Here is a 17,454-nt window from a genome sequence, read left to right as displayed (position 1 = left end):
ATGTCTGATTATTTAATATTACACAACGATGAATGAGCCAGCTTCTACTAAGAAAATAACTTTTAAATCCTTCAACTAGTTAAACTATTATATTTATTGGTGTTTAACCCTTAATTAGTAGTTTAATATATTTTATGAGACTTTAATATTAGTTATCACTCCGTCTATGACGGTGGTGCCCCGAGGAACTCTGGTTTAACTAGAGTCATTTTTATTATTATCTTTGATAATTATTGGTGATAACTAATATTTACTTGATTAACGGTAAGTTTATTGAGAATACTCAATCTCATAATCTGAACGTGAGTCAAGGCAATATATTTGATTGGTTCTCCGTGTGACATTTTTAATAAATAGAAGTAATTAATTTTTGGTAATTTTTCTTTATTAATTTTCGTTATCAAATATTTCATTTGATAGTCACACTATTGATCCAATTAAACCCAAAGTACCTACAAAGGTATTGAGAAAGAGGGATAGTTAAAGCCTATGAAATCTTTTATATCCTTCTCCTATCTTGTGCCTATCCACAACTTTATCCCGGAGCTCTTTTTTTTCTCGCACCATCAGGAGGTGGTCCCCTGAGATAGAAAGTGCCCTGAGAGACTGTTGCAACACCACAGTCTGGGATGTGCTGATCAACCCGCACAGTGAGGACATAGAGGGGATGACACATTGTCTGACGAAAGTACCTGAACTTCTGCGCAGATGTGGTCTCCCCTATCAAGACTGTCCGCTGTTACCCTAATAACAAGCAATGGGTAATGCGGGAAGTTAAGGCTGCCCTCAAAGAGAAGAAGGCTGCCTTCAGGAGCAGGGACAGGGAGGCAATGAAGGCAGCACAGCAGGAGGTGAAACACTGTGTGAGGGAAGCTAAGGACAGCTACAGGAGAAAGGTGGAGCAGAAGCTGGGGGAGAACAACATGAGGAAGATCTGGGAAGGTGTGAGGACCATCACAGGTCACAACACAAAGACCAGAGCTACAGGGGGGACAATGGAGAGGGTGAACGAGCTGAATGACTTCTTCAACAGGCTTAACCAGCCCTTGTCCCCCCCACATCTTCCCTCACTGTAGCCATCTCTCCTTCTTCCCTCTACACATCTCCCCCCTGACACCACAACACCCCCCCCCCCCCCCTCCTCCTCCTCCACCTCAACACAATCCCCACCTCACATCACCACAGACCAAGTCAGAGGACAGCTGAGGAAGCTCCGACCCAGGAAAGCAGCAGGCCCGGATGAAGTGTGTCCGAGACTACTGAAGACCGCGCTGCAGAACTGGGGGAACCACTACAACGGATCTTCAACCTTAGCCTGCAGCTAGGGAGAGAGCCTACCCTCTGGAGGACATCCTGCATCGATCCAGTTCCCAAGAAGAACAGGCCCAGCGAGCTGAATGACTTCCGACCTGTGGCACTCACTTCCCACCTGATGAAGACGTTGGAGCGGCTCTTCCTCAGCCTCCTTAGACCCCAGGTACAATACGACCAGGACCGCCTGCAGTTTGCGTACCAGCCAGATGTTGGTGTGGAGGATACCATCCTCTACATGCTGCACAGAGTCCACTCCCATCTGGATAAGGGAAGTATTGGAGTCTGTTGGGGGACTTTGCTCTCTGGTGCCACACTAACCACCTATAGCTCACCACCTCCAAGACGAAGAAGCTGGTCATTGATTTTGGGAGGGTCCAGACCAAGACCGCAACTAGTCCTACTAGAGGGAGCTGAGGTGGAGGCTTTGGAATCGTACAAATACCTCAGGCTATGGCTGGACAATAAACTGGACTGGACAACACACATCAGCCACCTGTACATGAATACACAAAGCAGGTTGTACTTCCTAAGTAGACTGCGGTCCTTCAACATCTGCAGCAAACTGCTGTGGATGTTTTACCAGTCTGTGGCCACCGATGTCCTCTTCTACACTGTGGTGTGCTGGGGGGCAGCTTGTCCAAGACGGACACCTCGAGACTGGATAAACTGATCAGGCGGGCCGGCTCTGTGGTCGGCATGAAACTGGACTCGTCACTCGTGACGGTGGTAGAGGGGAGAACACTGGACAAACTGCTGGACATTATGGACAATGCCAGCCAACCCCTGCACAACGTCATCAGCAACCAGAGGAGCCTGTTCAGTGGAAGGCTGCTCCTGCCCAAGTGTAGGACCAACAGGCTCAAAAACGTCTTTGTCCCTCAAGCCATCACCCTCTACAACTCCTCACTCGGGGGAGGAGGAAATAAAGAGGACAAAAGGGAAGGAGTGGGAGCCACTCACTGTGCGATTAATAATCTATTCTTACATACCTGGATAATTATATTCTTTTCTTTGTGCAATAACTTTATCCACCACTTAACTGCAATAATTTAATCTTACTGCTAATTTCTGTCGTATACAGTCATACAAATTTTATGTTATACATTTCCTCTACATTTAACTTATCTGATTTCATTTTCCGTGAATTTTATTTTATATGAATTTTTTTTTTTTTTTAAATATACTTGCTGTATTTTAATTTAGCTAAGACTTTATTTTTTATCCCATACTGTATTTTTTTAATACCTCCCTTGTGTTTTTGTAAGCTGCTGGAAATTCAATTTCCTTGCCTTCCTTGTCTATGTTTAAGTCTAAAGCATCTTTCCAACCATGGTGAATTCTTTGTGTTACCATGCTCTACTAGGAGTTGAATCCTCAAAGATCAGCTGATTTTGTTCTGATGTGAAATCAAAGTCACCACAATTGATGGAGGTGGAGGCCAATTAACTGGGTGTGTAATCTGGAAGGTGATTGGTTATACCTGAGAATGTTTACAATGGTTATTCTAAAGGGACTCATAACTTTTTCAACCCTGCTATTCTAGTTTTTAATATTTTTATTAATTTTCAAAAAATATTTTACTTGAATTTTGTTAGGAGAAATGTGTAAATCATGCTGGAAAAATGTATTTTTTATGTATTATCATTTCAGCCTGCAAAACAAAAAAAGTGACTATTTCAAAAGGGTATCAGAACTTTCTATAGACACTGTACATCATATAGGCTTATTCATTTATTGGGGTCATAAAGCTTTACCCAGTGAAGTGGATCGGTCGTGTTTCACATTTGAAACCAAATTTTCACATTGGGCTGAAGTTGCAGTACTCTGTGATTTTTGAGCCATGAATCCATTTAGAACCATTATATAGGTTTGTCCAAATCTCTGTCAAGCTAAATTATATTTAGATATTAATTTATATTCTTTTTATTCAAAGCTTTGTTGCAATGGTAAATAAACTTTACATTTGATATGTACTGTACCTGGAAACAGGAAACAGGATAAACCCATGGAAGCTTGTCAATGTCATAGGTCAATCAGTCAGTCAGTAAATCAGTAAAAAACAACTGGATACATATGGTTAAAAGAAAGAAAAGAAAATATGTAAAAGTCTGGGCTGAATTCCTGTATTGTAGTCCTCACCACGTGGAGGTTTCTGCCTCAAGGCTGGGTATCGTAGTGTGTTTTTAAAAACGTTGTTTCCAGGTGGGGACGTGTGTGTATCAGGTCATGACAGCGGGCCAGTGTTTGAAGATCAGCCAAACAGTTTAATCTACCCAGAGGGCCTGAGCGAAGGCAAGGTGACCCTCAGCTGTCAGGCCAGAGCCAGTCCAACTGCATCCTACAGGTGGGTAACATGCGCGCACACACACACACACACACGCATGCACGCGCGCGCACACACACACACACACACACACACACACACACACACACACACACACACACACACACACACACACACACAAACACACACACACACACACACACACACACACACACACACACACACACACACACACACACACACACACACACACACACACACACAGAGTCCAGCTGTGTTCAGTTGTATGGGCTTTTCAGGGAGAAAACACTCTGCCTGCTTCCTAGTTCCTTCCCTGCCTCTTCCTAAAGTATCCTAACCCTAACCGAGCACAGAAGGACCACTGTAATATAATGCTCTGTATGGGCCAAATAGTCAATGTAAAAATATGAGATCCTTATTTAACTGTAATCAAAATGTCCAGTGCAGGCTGCTTACATCAACAACTTAGGGCCCATCCACACAGAGACACGTTTTTCTGTAACCACACAACTTTAGTATTGTTTTGGCCGACCATCCACAGCCTGAAAACGGTATCTTTTAAACCAGGGTCCCAGAGTGGGAAGATTTGAAAACGCCCCCCATGGGGATGGCGAAACTGCATATTTTGTTAATGATGCCGTCACCTTGGACCGTGAAAGTATGAATTAGCTTCTCCAATTCATTTCTTGAAGAAAATTGTTTGCCATCCTGTTCCTAATTGTATTTAAACAGTTTCCGCATGGAATGTTGATGAGGCTCATCAGGTTTAAATGAAAAATATAACTCAATGTCGTCTGCATACAAATGATAGGAGATGTTGCTAAAATGAATGATAATCTCACATAGTGGCAGCATGTTTAAGGAGAATCAAATGGGCCCCAAAGCAAACATGAGGATGATATGCTTGTAAAGCATATTTTGGGTGACATTTGTGGAATTGAATTCCTATTGAAATTCCTCTTAACGCAACTCATTTTTGCACCTTCTGTGATTATGAACCTCAGCCCGCCCCGAATTTTTGGAAATCAGACAAGCGATGTAGCAGTTACATTGTGGATGTGGCAGCAGAAACAATCCTCCTTCAGCAGAAATGAATAAAGAGGCTCTTTTGAATGTCAAGTTTACTTTCAAAGCCAGATGGTTCTCTGGACAAAACCAAAGTTATCTGCATTTACTGTCCATGTGAACTGAGTTACCACCAGAGTACGTCCAGTCTCAAAGACCACCTGCTGGACAAACATACAGCTGATGTAGAGAGGCTCCTCCCCCTTGCCAAAGACAGACCACGCTGGACAGTTTGCACTACAGTGTGGTTGTTTTAGTAATAATAATAATAATAGTAATGTTACATTCAGATCAATCTGCCATTTCAGCATATCAATATTAATATTTTTCATTGTTTTGAATTGCTGCAATAAGAATAAACATACATTTGCATAAAGCAAGCATATTTGTCCACTCAATGTTGATAAGAGAGTTAAAAACTTGAAAAATACCCCTTTAAGGTACATTTAGAATAGATCAAAAAATGGTCTACATTCTGAAAATCAGTTGAGCCCTGAGACAGATTTGAAAAGAAACCCTCCTCTAAGTGTTCCACGATTCCTCTATTTATGTAACATCTACCACAATAAAACGCAAGAATTACCTGTTCAACAAAAGGTCTGCTGATGTTGACTCATCTTTGGTTCCTATGTAGGTCACATTTCCTCTCGGTTTCTGCCTTTTCCTTCGTCGATTTACATTTTCTCAAACCTTCACCGTTGCGAGGAACCGAGGCCCCTTGCTGCTCTTTTTCCTTCTCCATGGTAACAGAAGCTCTGGTAGCTGAGCTGTTAAGCTAACCACTAGCCGCTCAGAGTTTACAGAGATGGAGGGGGAGTGGGAGGGGACGAGGCGGGATGACGAGGTGCAGGGGAGACAAGGGGATTGGATGGAGGGTAAGAGCAATTTGTATGCAAGCCTACGGCTGATAGACTGAATGGATTATTTTTGGTTCTTTTTGCTATTCATATTGTGTAGATCGGACTACAGGACCATGATCGCTGTATAAACGATGTCAATAATAGACCTTAGACCATAGCTTTAATTACAAGTTGACTATGGACAGTCATGCAATTAATTGCGGTTCAATATTTTGATTGATTGACAGCCCTAGTAAATATATGAAGTATATACATGAATGCATTGAGTGTGTATTTTGTACAGCATTTGCCTTACCTGAAAACATACAACATTGCAATGTTTCTGACAAATCTTTCTCATGGAGGCTCAGACTGTGAAGGCCTGTTAAGCATAGCACGGCATGTAGCTAGTAGTTTCTCTAGATTCTTCACCGCTCTTAAACATGTACTGTCTCTCGGCTATGATTATGTCCTGACATCTCCCACACACACCTGAGCACACCACTACCTTCACCTCAGCATCAGCAGTTCAGCCTCTAACACTTTGGAGCCGTTTATCTGTCTGTTAGGTTTATTATCTTCTGGTTGCTGTGTTCTGATCGCTTTGCCCCGCTTCTTGCCTTGCAGATGGCTTTTGAATGGCACAGAGGTACCACTGGGTTTGGACCCTCGCTACACAATGGTGGCCGGCAACCTGGTGATCAGTGGCCCTGAGTCTATTAAAGATACAGGCTCTTATCAGTGTCTGGCCATCAACCGCTGTGGCACCATCATCAGCCGAGCAGCTAACCTCAAATTTGGCTGTGAGTGAGAACAGCATCAGCCTCACCGAGATAGAAGGCATTAGATAAGATTTACCTTACACTAACTCTTTTATTAACTACTATTAACTTCGTACATTGGCAGCTGTTATTATCTCTATGTGTGCTTTACATATTTGCATGTTTCTCCAGACCTCCATGACTTCAGTCCGGACAGCAGAAGTCCACAAACAGCGTATGAAGGCATAGGAACCTTCCTGGCCTGCCAGCCCCCGATACATTACCCAGGTGTCTTGGAGAACCTTAAACATTTCACACTAGTTATTTGGTATTTAATCCACATGGAAGAAGAGAGAAACAGTTAAATACAATAGAACAAATATTGTTCCATCAGCTGGAAATTTATTTTCACATCATAGTTTTAATTCACTGAGAACCAACTGTCAGAAAACTGACAACCTCCTTATCCCAAATCCCTATTTTGGGATAAGGGTGAATATTGAACAAAAGCATACTGAAATGCAAATTTTGACTGACTCTGCTGACTGTATATTTAAATCTGAACACAGCAGGGTGTCAATACACACAACCCCTTATGTTCTGTGTTACTAATTAATGTGACTTGAACCAACCTGTCTCCAGCTCTGTCTTACCGCTGGTTGATCAACGAGTTTCCCAACTTCATCAAGAAGGACGATGGCCGCTGGTTTGTGTCGCAGGTAACAGGGAACTTGTACGTGGCAAAAGCAGAGCCAAACGACACTGGGAACTACTTCTGCTTCACCACCATCAACATGGACATCAGCACCAAGAGCACCTTCAGCAAGGCCAACCTGCTCACTGTGCTGCCTGATGGTATGAAGGCTCAGCAGCTGCACAACATCGGATCTGCACCCCTATACAGAGGGATATCTGAAAAGATCTGTGGTGTTAATGTTAGAAATTATCTGTCTTTAGTCGGTATTTAGCAACCCACTGGTTGTTAATCAGGCTGGGTTTCCTGAGTTAAAATGTTTTCAAATGAAAGTGATTTTTTTTTTTTTTTTTTTCTGAGTATACATTTGTTAAACATTGAATACAGAAGCTTAAAACCTTTCTGAAAAATATGTTTAAGAATATTTTCAAACTTAAGAACACAGACAATTCAGTCATCATTACTACAGGTACTGAGGTTTGATACCCAGCCACATCACTCCAGTAATATGTTGCTGTATAATAAGATTGACCAGTTAGCAATTAAAATGTGTTTGAAACTAGAAAGTGATGGTTAGCAAACCAGATGCTGGAATTGGCCAGAGGGTGCATGATATTCGCCCAAGCAAACCCCTCCATTGAAGATGAGGTGGTGTGCAGCTATATTACTTAACTTATGTAACTTTTGCACACTAACAACATGCTGTAAGAATGAAAACCTGCAATTGGATTACCATGTATTGAAGGTTGAATATGGAGAATGAGCAGAACATCTCCATCTAGTGTCTCAAGATCGTAGTTGTAACAACAAAAAATAATTGCAGCAGTCGGGTTGCCAGGTTGGTCCGACCCGGCCCAGTAGCCTACAGGAGACCAGAGTCTGTTTGAGCCTGTTTGAACCCATCCCCTCCAGCAAATCCGACCATAAAAACAAGGATTAGAGGAGTTTGACTGACAGTTAGTGTTAGCCGGTGACAGCTCAGTAAAGATGAAAGTGATGTTAGCGATCAAGGAGAACCGTAGCCATTTGGGCGTGCGTTTTAATAGCGTTTCTCTCCTTTCTCTCAGTCCATGGAGTGAATGCTTGGCCTATATTAACTCTGGTTTTTGCCCGTCTCCGCTCACTCAGCTGCTAGGACAAATAACGCCCCCTTCACTGAGGCTCCGAAGCAGCTGCAGGATTGGCAAACTCCATTTCACCCAGTGCCAGCCTACAGTAGCTGCACCAAACAACAGACAACCCTGGCAACCAGCAACGCCCAACCCTATTGGCTGCTACCATGGAAACATAACAGGACAGAAAGTCATTGTCAAACGGGTCAAAAATATTAATTCAGACTAAATATATATTTTTATGGAAAAGCAATACTTTCTTTCAAAACGGCCTGTGGGTGTATTATTTAAAAAATATATTTAGCTGTTAATAAACACTCTAAATATTCAACCTTTAACTTTATATATTTCATTATGACCTAAAAAGATTTAAACTAGTTTATTTTCTAAAATTTGCTAAATGAACATGTAGAAATCCTTCATAGTCCCTGAGAAGACTTAATGTAATGGTGAGCCCTTCTACCAGACCCCAGCAAACGCTGGATGGGCAGACTAAGGTAAAGACAATTAAGCTATTCTTAGAGCATTGCTGGGGCCTTATTGAGATCAAAATGGAACAAGCATGGCCGGGGTCAGGGCCAGGGCAGCACCAGACAAAAGGTCAGATAATGACCCTACAGTAAATTGGTTACTAGGGATCATGAATGTTCATCAAATAAAACAGGGTCCCATCCAGTTCTTAGACTGCAGTAGATCAGAGGTGCATAATCTGAATGGGATTTTATCTGAATATTTACAGTTGTATTTTATTCCAGCCAATCCCAGGAAGTCAGCTCCAAGCATCAAAGTGCGCTTCCCAGCAGAGACCTACGCCCTAGCAGGACACACTGCTCAGTTAGAGTGCTTCGCATATGGAAAGTACGTTTCCAGCTGTTTTGGTTTGAGGGCTGTGCTTTTTTACTTCTGTCTTCCCTGCTTTAATTATACTTTATATCTGGTCCCTGTGCTGTTTCATTTTGAAACTACCATTCTTCCTTTGCTTCACCTCCAACTCTCTCTATGTTTTTCCTTATAGTCCAGTCCCAAAACTACGATGGAGGAAGGTCGACGGTTTGATGCCATCCAAGGCAGGCTCCAGTGCTATGAGTCCCACACTCATCCTGCCAGAACTCTCCTTCGATGACGAGGGTGTTTATGAATGTGAGGCCTACAACTCAGAGGGAAGTGACACATACCAGGGACGCATCAGTGTGCAAGGTAAACAAATATATCTGTATGTAGTGCAGAAAAGCACATACTGTATCAGGTTAATCAGTCATGTTTTAATGTTAATTTTACAGCAGTCTAACATGCGAGTCTTATGTATGAAGAAACATCCTGGTCACTTTTACGTTAAACATTTCCATATCACCTTCAACACAGTGCAATTCTAAATTCCATGTTAATGTAAAAAGTGCAGCAGTGCAATGTTATACATGCAGAGAGAGAGAGAGAGAGAGAGGGCAATTAGATATCTTGTATCACCTTTTGGGATCACTGTATGAATTTATTACCTTAAATATTGTCTCTTATGCACAAAAATCAGCTTAATAAATTATGAAACACTCTAAAACAGATCGGTCTTCTCATATCAGATGAAACAGGTATTTTCCTCTTGCAGTGCGACTGAGCAAAAGAGATTCTCTTACAGAATTGCTTATCAGATGAAGTTAAAGGATTAAACCGATGTGAATATGTATCAATAGTTTCACTGTTTGTCCCTCACACTCACCACCGCCATTAACACTTTAATGGTAGTGGTCTTTAAATCCATCAATGATGACGCCTGTGAGATAACAGAACACTCCTCTTCCTCGCTATCGTAACGTTTTTAACTCACCCCTTTCTATAAACATGCTCATGTCTGAATGAAGCCAGAAGTAACATTAATGTAAAAGTCCCCTCCGTCTGAAGGACAAAAAGCCACCATACATACAAAACGTCTGTTTGCTATGTACCTTCATTGAATGTCTCTGTTTTATTTCTGTTATTTTCCTTTATTCTTTTTCTCCAAACCTACAGCTCAACCAGAATGGTTGCAGGTGATGAGCGACTCAGAGGTGGAGATCAGTTCAGAGCTTGTCTGGAGTTGTGTTGCTGCTGGTAAACCACGACCCTCCCTACGCTGGCTACGCAACGGACAGCCACTCAGCACACAGGTAACACTCGAAGCAGGCTGTATACCTCTGTACACAAAGTGAATCAGTGTTTCTGCTGCCAGTCCACGTATCCATGAAGATGGCCAACACAAATATGAGACGTTCCCGACAAATAATATGTGTGTTTATTGAGTTTAAAAGCGATTGAAAGTCAGGCTTCTTAAAGGATGACACATCAAGACATGTAGGTTTAGAATATGTTGTGTTGAATGTCAGGTACTTTTGTTTATATTATTTTCCAAATGAATTAAGTCCCGTCAACAGAATGATAACGTTATTTTAAAAATAAATGAATAAATATTACATTGATGGATTGATAACATTGTTGACAGTTGCTCCTGGAGCCCCTTCCTCCCTACAGGTAAGGGGGAAAGTCACATTTTCTGCCATTTCATATAAAACCAGAAGGGAAACATTAAAACACATGAAATAAACTTTTCCTTAAAGTAGAAGGAATAGGATGGATAGAGTTTCCCCTGCTTTGAATGATTGGGTACCAAACGGTGCTCATGTGAAATGTTATAATCATTCTTTTGCACAATAAAGTCAAAATAGTAGGAATAATTTGACTCAAAGAAAGTTCTTGTTTCTACCATTTCTCATCTAACTTGCAGTGCCAGAGGAAAATCTTTACCCATGATTATATAAAACTGGTGGATTGAAATCATCTTTTTAGATGTATATTAGATTTAGTTTGCGTATGACATGAAGTCTTTTCTTAGCAGTGTGAAGCCTCATTTACACAGCATGACTGAAATCACCTGGGATGACCTTGTCATGGGATTCTTAACCAGTGATGTCCAAATGAAGCTTCATGAAGCATTAGTTGTGTTTGTTGAGTCCACTAGATGGAGCTCTTGGTTTAAAGAAAAGGGCTCAGTGGATGGTGATTCAGTGTGTTTTCAACCCTTTGTTGAACAGAGAGCTTCATCTAGAAGACTCAGAAAATAATGAGAATGTTTCATAAAGCTTCATTTGGACATCACTAGTAATAACTACCGAAGTTGTCTCTGTTCTGAAGCATGTGTAAATTGTCTCTGTCATTGCCTGTTGAGCAAAAATGTCTAGCTGTTATTACTAGTCCCACGTGAATCTGCCTCTCAGAGAGTTGGAATTATTATATTAATGAGGGTCGAGATTAGCTGGGTATTGCCAGATGATTTCACATGTGTATCAGTGTAGGAGATTAAGCCTACTTTTGTTATGGCTAAAATATATCAGTTGCTGAATTAATTATGGATTAACACGACTCGTTAAAATTTAGGATTTATTTTACCTCGAAGTAAGGGCACCACACCAAATTAAGACAGGATGTTTATTAAACTTTGGTGAAGGTTTAATACCTGCTAGTTATTTAAGTAATTGATTGTTAAATTTTATCAGTCTCGTCTTGAGCGCGTTAATTCGTACCACAGCCTTATCAGTGACCAACACTTTCTGCACAGAACGGAAGACTCTCACAACGACGTAAGGTTACAAACATTTATTTGACTACATACCAAGGAGAATACAGGATAGTGCGACATTGAATAGACAAGTGAAAAAAGGTTAAATGTGGATATAAGAAGCTTGAGGCTTGAGGGGGGCTTGTTTATAATATCACTGGCGGATACAAAAACTTGATCTAATTAGCCTGCCAACAGAACTCGGATCAGACTATAACTGTCACCAACGTTTAACCAAGAGTTGCATTAAAAGGCCAACCTTACTTTGCCGTTGATGTTACAGTCGCCCTGGCGTCTTAAAGTACCAGTGCAGGTTTCCGTGGGTCCGCGTCTCGGTGTTTGGCAGACCTCGGCTCGGTTTGTAGACTGGGTCAGCTGCGCGGTTGGACTGGCGGCTCTCGTCGAGTCCCGTCGTGGCCTGGACTTGGTGCTTCAGGTGGCTTGCCTCTGCTAGTGGTTTGTGGGTTGACAAAAGTTCTGACCGGTTCTGTGGGGCTGGAGTCGCGAGTTCGATGCAATTTGCCAGCCGGACAAAAAGGCAAAGACAGCACGAGGGGTTTAACTATACTTATAAAAGATTAAAAACGTGTCGTAGAAAACTAAAAAAAAGGGTCACGCGCTAAAAATAGATTAACAAACGAAAATACTTTAGTAAGAAACAAAATATAAAGTACGTCTCTTGCTAACTTTGGGTTAACAAAGGAACGAACAGCAGGAGGGGTGGTCAGAGGTGCTAAACGCAGAGAGAGAGGTCAAGAGAGGTGAAGAGAAGAGAGCAGATGCAGAAGAGTAGAGAGAGTACAAGACAGTTTTTTTTAAGAGAGGGGACAAGAGAGATTTGGACACCTCTGTTTGTTCCTTTATCTGACAGTTGAACAAAGAGGTGGGGTCTGACTTAACCCATCCCCTTGGCTCTGAGCGAATCAACTGCTTTTTACGCCGGAATTCTAATTCTGAGATTAAACTATCTTTGGTTGATTTTCCATTATTAAGCTTTCTGATATCCAATTTAACCAAATCTTTAGGCAGACAGATTTAACAGATACAGATACTACACATCACACTCTCCTGGATATAGTGACAGGCCTATTATTAAAACACAAATTATTTCAGGAATTAGACAGAGACTTTGCACTTCTGAAACCACATAAACATAATCACAACAAGATACAAATAATGCATATACTGTTTCACACTTGCGAGAATGTCTTTGAACAGCCAGTTGCGATGAAACATCGAACTTTAACTGTTTTTCCAAACATCTACACAAAATTCTGTTGCTTAGATTTTATTAATGAAAGTCCATCTGTCTCCCAGAGACAGCTCCTCCAGTTCGAAGTGCGGTCAGATTTGACGTTGATTTAGGTTAAAAGGGTCATTTTCTTGAGTTCTGGGTTATTTTATTACCCTAGGAGGTTTGGGGTTGTAAAACACCTTATCTCCTATTGACACCAGTATAAAAATGTCTTCATCTACGACTCCCTTACTTAGTCTGAGCAGACCAACCAGACTCAAAGAATTCCTTAAACATCACTTCCCCTGGAGGTCCTACATCAGTATCTCAGTTCATATTGGATCTCCAATGACTGCTTTGCAGACTAAAATACCTCTCAGCGCAATTAGATAGACCCACTAAAAAGACAGGTGGAGGGTAAATGTGAAAAGGAGTTCCCCCCTTTACTGGGTGAAGTAGAGTTTATTGTGACATTTCATTTATACACAATACCTGTACCTGTATACCTGTTTCACAGCTCACACATCCTATTTACTTCCCTTCACTCGCTTCCTTTTCTTTATCATTTTCTACCTCCCACATTACCCTTCCCTAGGACCGGGTAGTGGTGAACGGGGCTCGACTTAAGATCAATAACTTGGCCCTGGAGGATTCTGGGATGTACCAGTGTGTAGCTGAGAACAAACATGGCACCATCTACTCCACTGCTGAGCTTAGAGTCCAAGGTACCAGTCCAAAGAGTACTGTTTTAGTTTCCCTCTGTAAAATAACAGCCCAAAATTCAGTGGGCTGTTGTATATATTTATATATATTTGACCTCATAAGATTAGGAAACATTCAGACCTACATCAGTAAAGAACACTAACTGCCCTGTATTCTCCTTGTATTTATCTCTCATCTCATCTCATCGTCAACCGCTTATCCGGGGTTGGGTCGGGGGGGCAGCAGCTTTAGCAGGGGATCCCAAACTTCCCTTTCCGGGGCCACATTAACCAGCTCTAACTGGGGGATCCCGAGATATAATCTCTCCACCTGGTCCTGGGTCTTCCCCGAGGCCTCCTCCCAGCTGGACGTGCCTGGAACACCTCCCTAGGGAGGCGTCCAGGGGGCATCACCACCTCAACTGGCTCCTTTCAACGCAAAGGAGCAGCGGCTCTACTCCGAGTTCCTCACAGATGGCTGAACTTCTCACCCTATCTCTAAGGGAGACTCCAGCCACCCTCCTGAGAAAACCCATTTCGGCCGCTTGTACCCGCGACCTCGTTCTTTCGGTCATGACCCAGCTTTCATGACCATAGGTGAGGTGCGGTAGAGCGGCTGCTACACCGCCCCTGCTGCTCTGATTCTCCAGCCAAACTCCCGCTCCATCGTCCCCTCACTCGTGAACATGATCCGGAGGTACTTGAAATCCTTCACTTGGGGTAAGGACTCATTCCCTACCTGGAGTAAGCAATCCACCGGTTTCCTGCTGAGAGCCATGGCCTCAGATTTAGATGATGTGCCACAGATGTGCTGATCCTCATCCCAGCCGTTTCACACTCGGCTGAGAACCGATCCAGTGAGTGCTGAAGGTCACTGACCGACGATGCCATCAGGACCACATCATCTGCAAAAAGAGACAAGATCCTCAGCCCGACGAACTGCAAGCCCTCCCCACCACGACTACACCTCGATATCCTGTCCATGAAAATCACGAACAGGATTGATGACAAAGCCCACCCCTGGCGGAGGAATCCGAATTACTGCCGGGGATCCGTCCACAGCTCTCGCTTTGGGTGTACAGAGATTGGATGGCCCACAGAAGTGACCCCCTCACCCCATACTCCTGCAGCACCTCCGGCAGCATCACCCGAGGGACCCGGCCCCTATGCCTTCTCCAGATCCACAAAACACATGTAGACTGGATGGTCATACTCCCAGGCCCCCTCCAGGATCCTTGGGAGAGTGAAGAGCTGGTCCGTTGTTCCACGTCCAGGACGGAATCCACATTGTTCCTCTTCAATCTGAGGTTCGACTATAGGACGAACCCTCCTTTCCAGCACCTTGGAGTAGACTTTACCAGGGAGGCTGAGTAGTGTGATACCTCTGTAATTGGCACACACCCTCTGGTCCCCCTTTTTAAACAGAGGAACCACCACCCCAGTCTGCCACTCCCTTGGCACTGTCCCAGACTTCCACACAATGTTGAAGAGACGTGTCAACCAAGACAGCCCCTCCAAACCCAAAGCCTTCAGCATTTCTGGACGAATCTCATCAATCCCTGGGGCTTTGCCACTGTGGAGTTGTTTGACTACCTCAGTGACTTCCGCAAGGGATATTGACAATGATTCCCCATCAGCCTCCAGCTCTGCCTCTACAAAAGAGGACGTGTCAGTCGGATTAAGGAGTTTCTCAAAGTGCTCCTTCCACTGCCCGACTACCTCATCGGCTCAGGTCACCAGCGTCCCATCCTGACTGTAAACAGCCTGGACGGTTCCCTGTTTACCCCTCCTGAGATGTCGGATGGTTTTCCAGAAGCACCTTGGTGCCGCCCGAAAGTCCTTCTCCATGACTTCTCCGAACTCCTCCCACACCCGCTGCTTTGCCTCTGACACAGCAGAGGCTGCAGCCCTTCTGGCCTGTTGATACATTGCAACTGCCTCCGGAGTCTTCTGGGATAACATATCCCGGAAGGCCTCCTTCTTCAGTCGGACAGCTTCCCTGACCACCGGTGTCCACCATGATGTTCAAGGGTTACCGCCCCTTGAATCACCTATGACCTTGAGGCCACAGCTCACTGCTGCAGCTTCAGCAATGGCAGCTTTGAACATTGCCCACTCTGGTTCAATGCCCCCAACCTCCACAGGGAAGCCAGAAAAGCTCCGCCGGAGGTGTGAGTTGAAGATCTCTCGGACAGGGGCCTCCTCCAGAAGTTCCCAGTTTACCCGCACTACTCGTTTGGGTTTACCTGGTCTGTCCAGAATCTTCCCCCATCCTCTGATCCAACTCATCACAAGATGGTGATCAGTTGACAGCTCTGCCCCTCTCTTCACTCGAGTGTCCAAAACATACGGTCTCAGATCAGATGATACGATCACAAAATCGATCATCAACCTTTGACCTAGGGTGCTCTGGTACCACGTACACTTATGAGCATCCTTATGTTCGAACATGGTGTTAGTTATAGACAATCCGTGACTAGCATAGAAGTCTAATAACTGACGACCACTCGGATTTAGATCAGGGAAGCTGTTCCTCCCAATGATGCCTCTCCAGGTGTCTCCATCATTGCCCACGTGGGCGTTGAAGTCTCCCAGCAGCACTATGGAGTCCCCTACTGGAGCACCATGCAGGACTCCGTTCAGGGTCGCCAAGAAGGCAGAATACTCTGACCTGCTGTTTGGTGCATATGCACAAACAACAGTCAGAGTTTTCCCCCCTACCACCCGCAGGCGTAAGGAGGCGACCCTCTCATCCACCGGGGTGAACTCCAACACTGGGCGCTCAGCCGGGGGTTTGTGAGTATCCCCACACCCTCCGGCCCCTCACACCCTGGGCAACTCCAGAGAAGAATAGGTTCCAACCCCTATCCAGGAGTACGGTTCCAGAACCGAGACTGTGTGTGGAGGTAAGCCCCACCAGCTCAAACTGGTAGCGCTCCACCTCCCGCACAAGCTCCGGCTCCTTCCCCGACAGAGAGGTGACATTCCACGTCCCCAGAGCCAGCTTCTGCTGCCCGTGTCTGGTCCGTCGAGGCCCCTCACCTTCACTTCAGCAGCGCACCCGACCCAAGTGGTTCCTCCTGCGAGTGGTGGGCCCACAGGATGGAGAGGAGGGAGGTGCCACGTCACTTTTTCGGGCTGTGCCCGGCTGGGCTCCGTGGCAAACCCGGCCACCAGGCGCTCGCCGGCGAGCCCTCCGTCTTGGCTCGGCCTGGCTCCGGACGGGGGCCCCGGGCTTCCTCCGGGCAGGGTCTCTCTTCCTCTTCCTCTTCCTCGTTTGTCCATTGAGTCTTTGTGAACCATTCTTAGTTCCCGGAGAGGTTTATTTATCTATCCAAAGTTAATACACTTTTACACTGTACAACTCTCTTAACACAAGTAAATAGTATTCAGATTGTCTTGCTGTCACTATTGACTGATCTGTCTGTCCTCTGCACTGTAATTCTGACTCCATCCTGTCTCCTGTCCTTCCAGTTCAGGCTCCAGACTTCAGGTTGAATCCAGTAAGGAGACTAATCCCAGCAGCCAGAGGGGGGCAGGTGATGATCGAGTGTCGCCCTCGAGCTGCCCCGAAGCCCAGCCTGTTCTGGAGCCGCGGGACAGAGCTGCTCACTAACAGCAGCAGGTAACAGTGTATTTGCTTCATGTTTTAAAACCTTTTAAAATAAATGTCCTTCCTGTGGATATCTACCCAAGGAAGACTCAGAGTTCAGGTACTTCTTGTTTTACAAAACCATACAACAATACAACGTAACATACGGCGTGAAATTAACACGGTACCTAGATATAAGGTATATACAGTGCAGGAAATGATGGAAGCTTATCAGCAGATGCTGTACAGTGAAT

General features: G+C 44.2%; 1 protein-coding gene across 1 annotated transcript in view; it reads left to right on the top strand.

Annotated features, from left to right (window-relative positions):
• The window catches only part of cntn2 (contactin 2), a gene marked incomplete at its 3' end in the record, with an annotated part of 125,566 nt that overhangs the window by 39,649 nt on the left and 68,463 nt on the right, over positions 1 to 17,454 (top strand). Inside the window, exons 3-11 of the mRNA XM_083939878.1 lie at positions 3,517 to 3,658; positions 6,151 to 6,326; positions 6,477 to 6,572; positions 6,927 to 7,139; positions 8,846 to 8,948; positions 9,106 to 9,287; positions 10,092 to 10,228; positions 13,503 to 13,632; positions 17,083 to 17,233. Of these exons, the coding sequence (XP_083796004.1) occupies positions 3,517 to 3,658; positions 6,151 to 6,326; positions 6,477 to 6,572; positions 6,927 to 7,139; positions 8,846 to 8,948; positions 9,106 to 9,287; positions 10,092 to 10,228; positions 13,503 to 13,632; positions 17,083 to 17,233 (1,330 nt within the window). The remainder of the gene's footprint in view (positions 1 to 3,516; positions 3,659 to 6,150; positions 6,327 to 6,476; positions 6,573 to 6,926; positions 7,140 to 8,845; positions 8,949 to 9,105; positions 9,288 to 10,091; positions 10,229 to 13,502; positions 13,633 to 17,082; positions 17,234 to 17,454) is intronic.

The sequence above is a fragment of the Echiichthys vipera genome (assembly GCF_963691815.1).
Source record: "Echiichthys vipera genome assembly, chromosome: X".
Classification (NCBI taxonomy): Eukaryota; Metazoa; Chordata; class Actinopteri; order Perciformes; family Trachinidae; genus Echiichthys; species Echiichthys vipera.
Note: the sequence above shows the minus strand (reverse complement) of the source record. Positions and strands in the feature narration are given on the sequence as shown.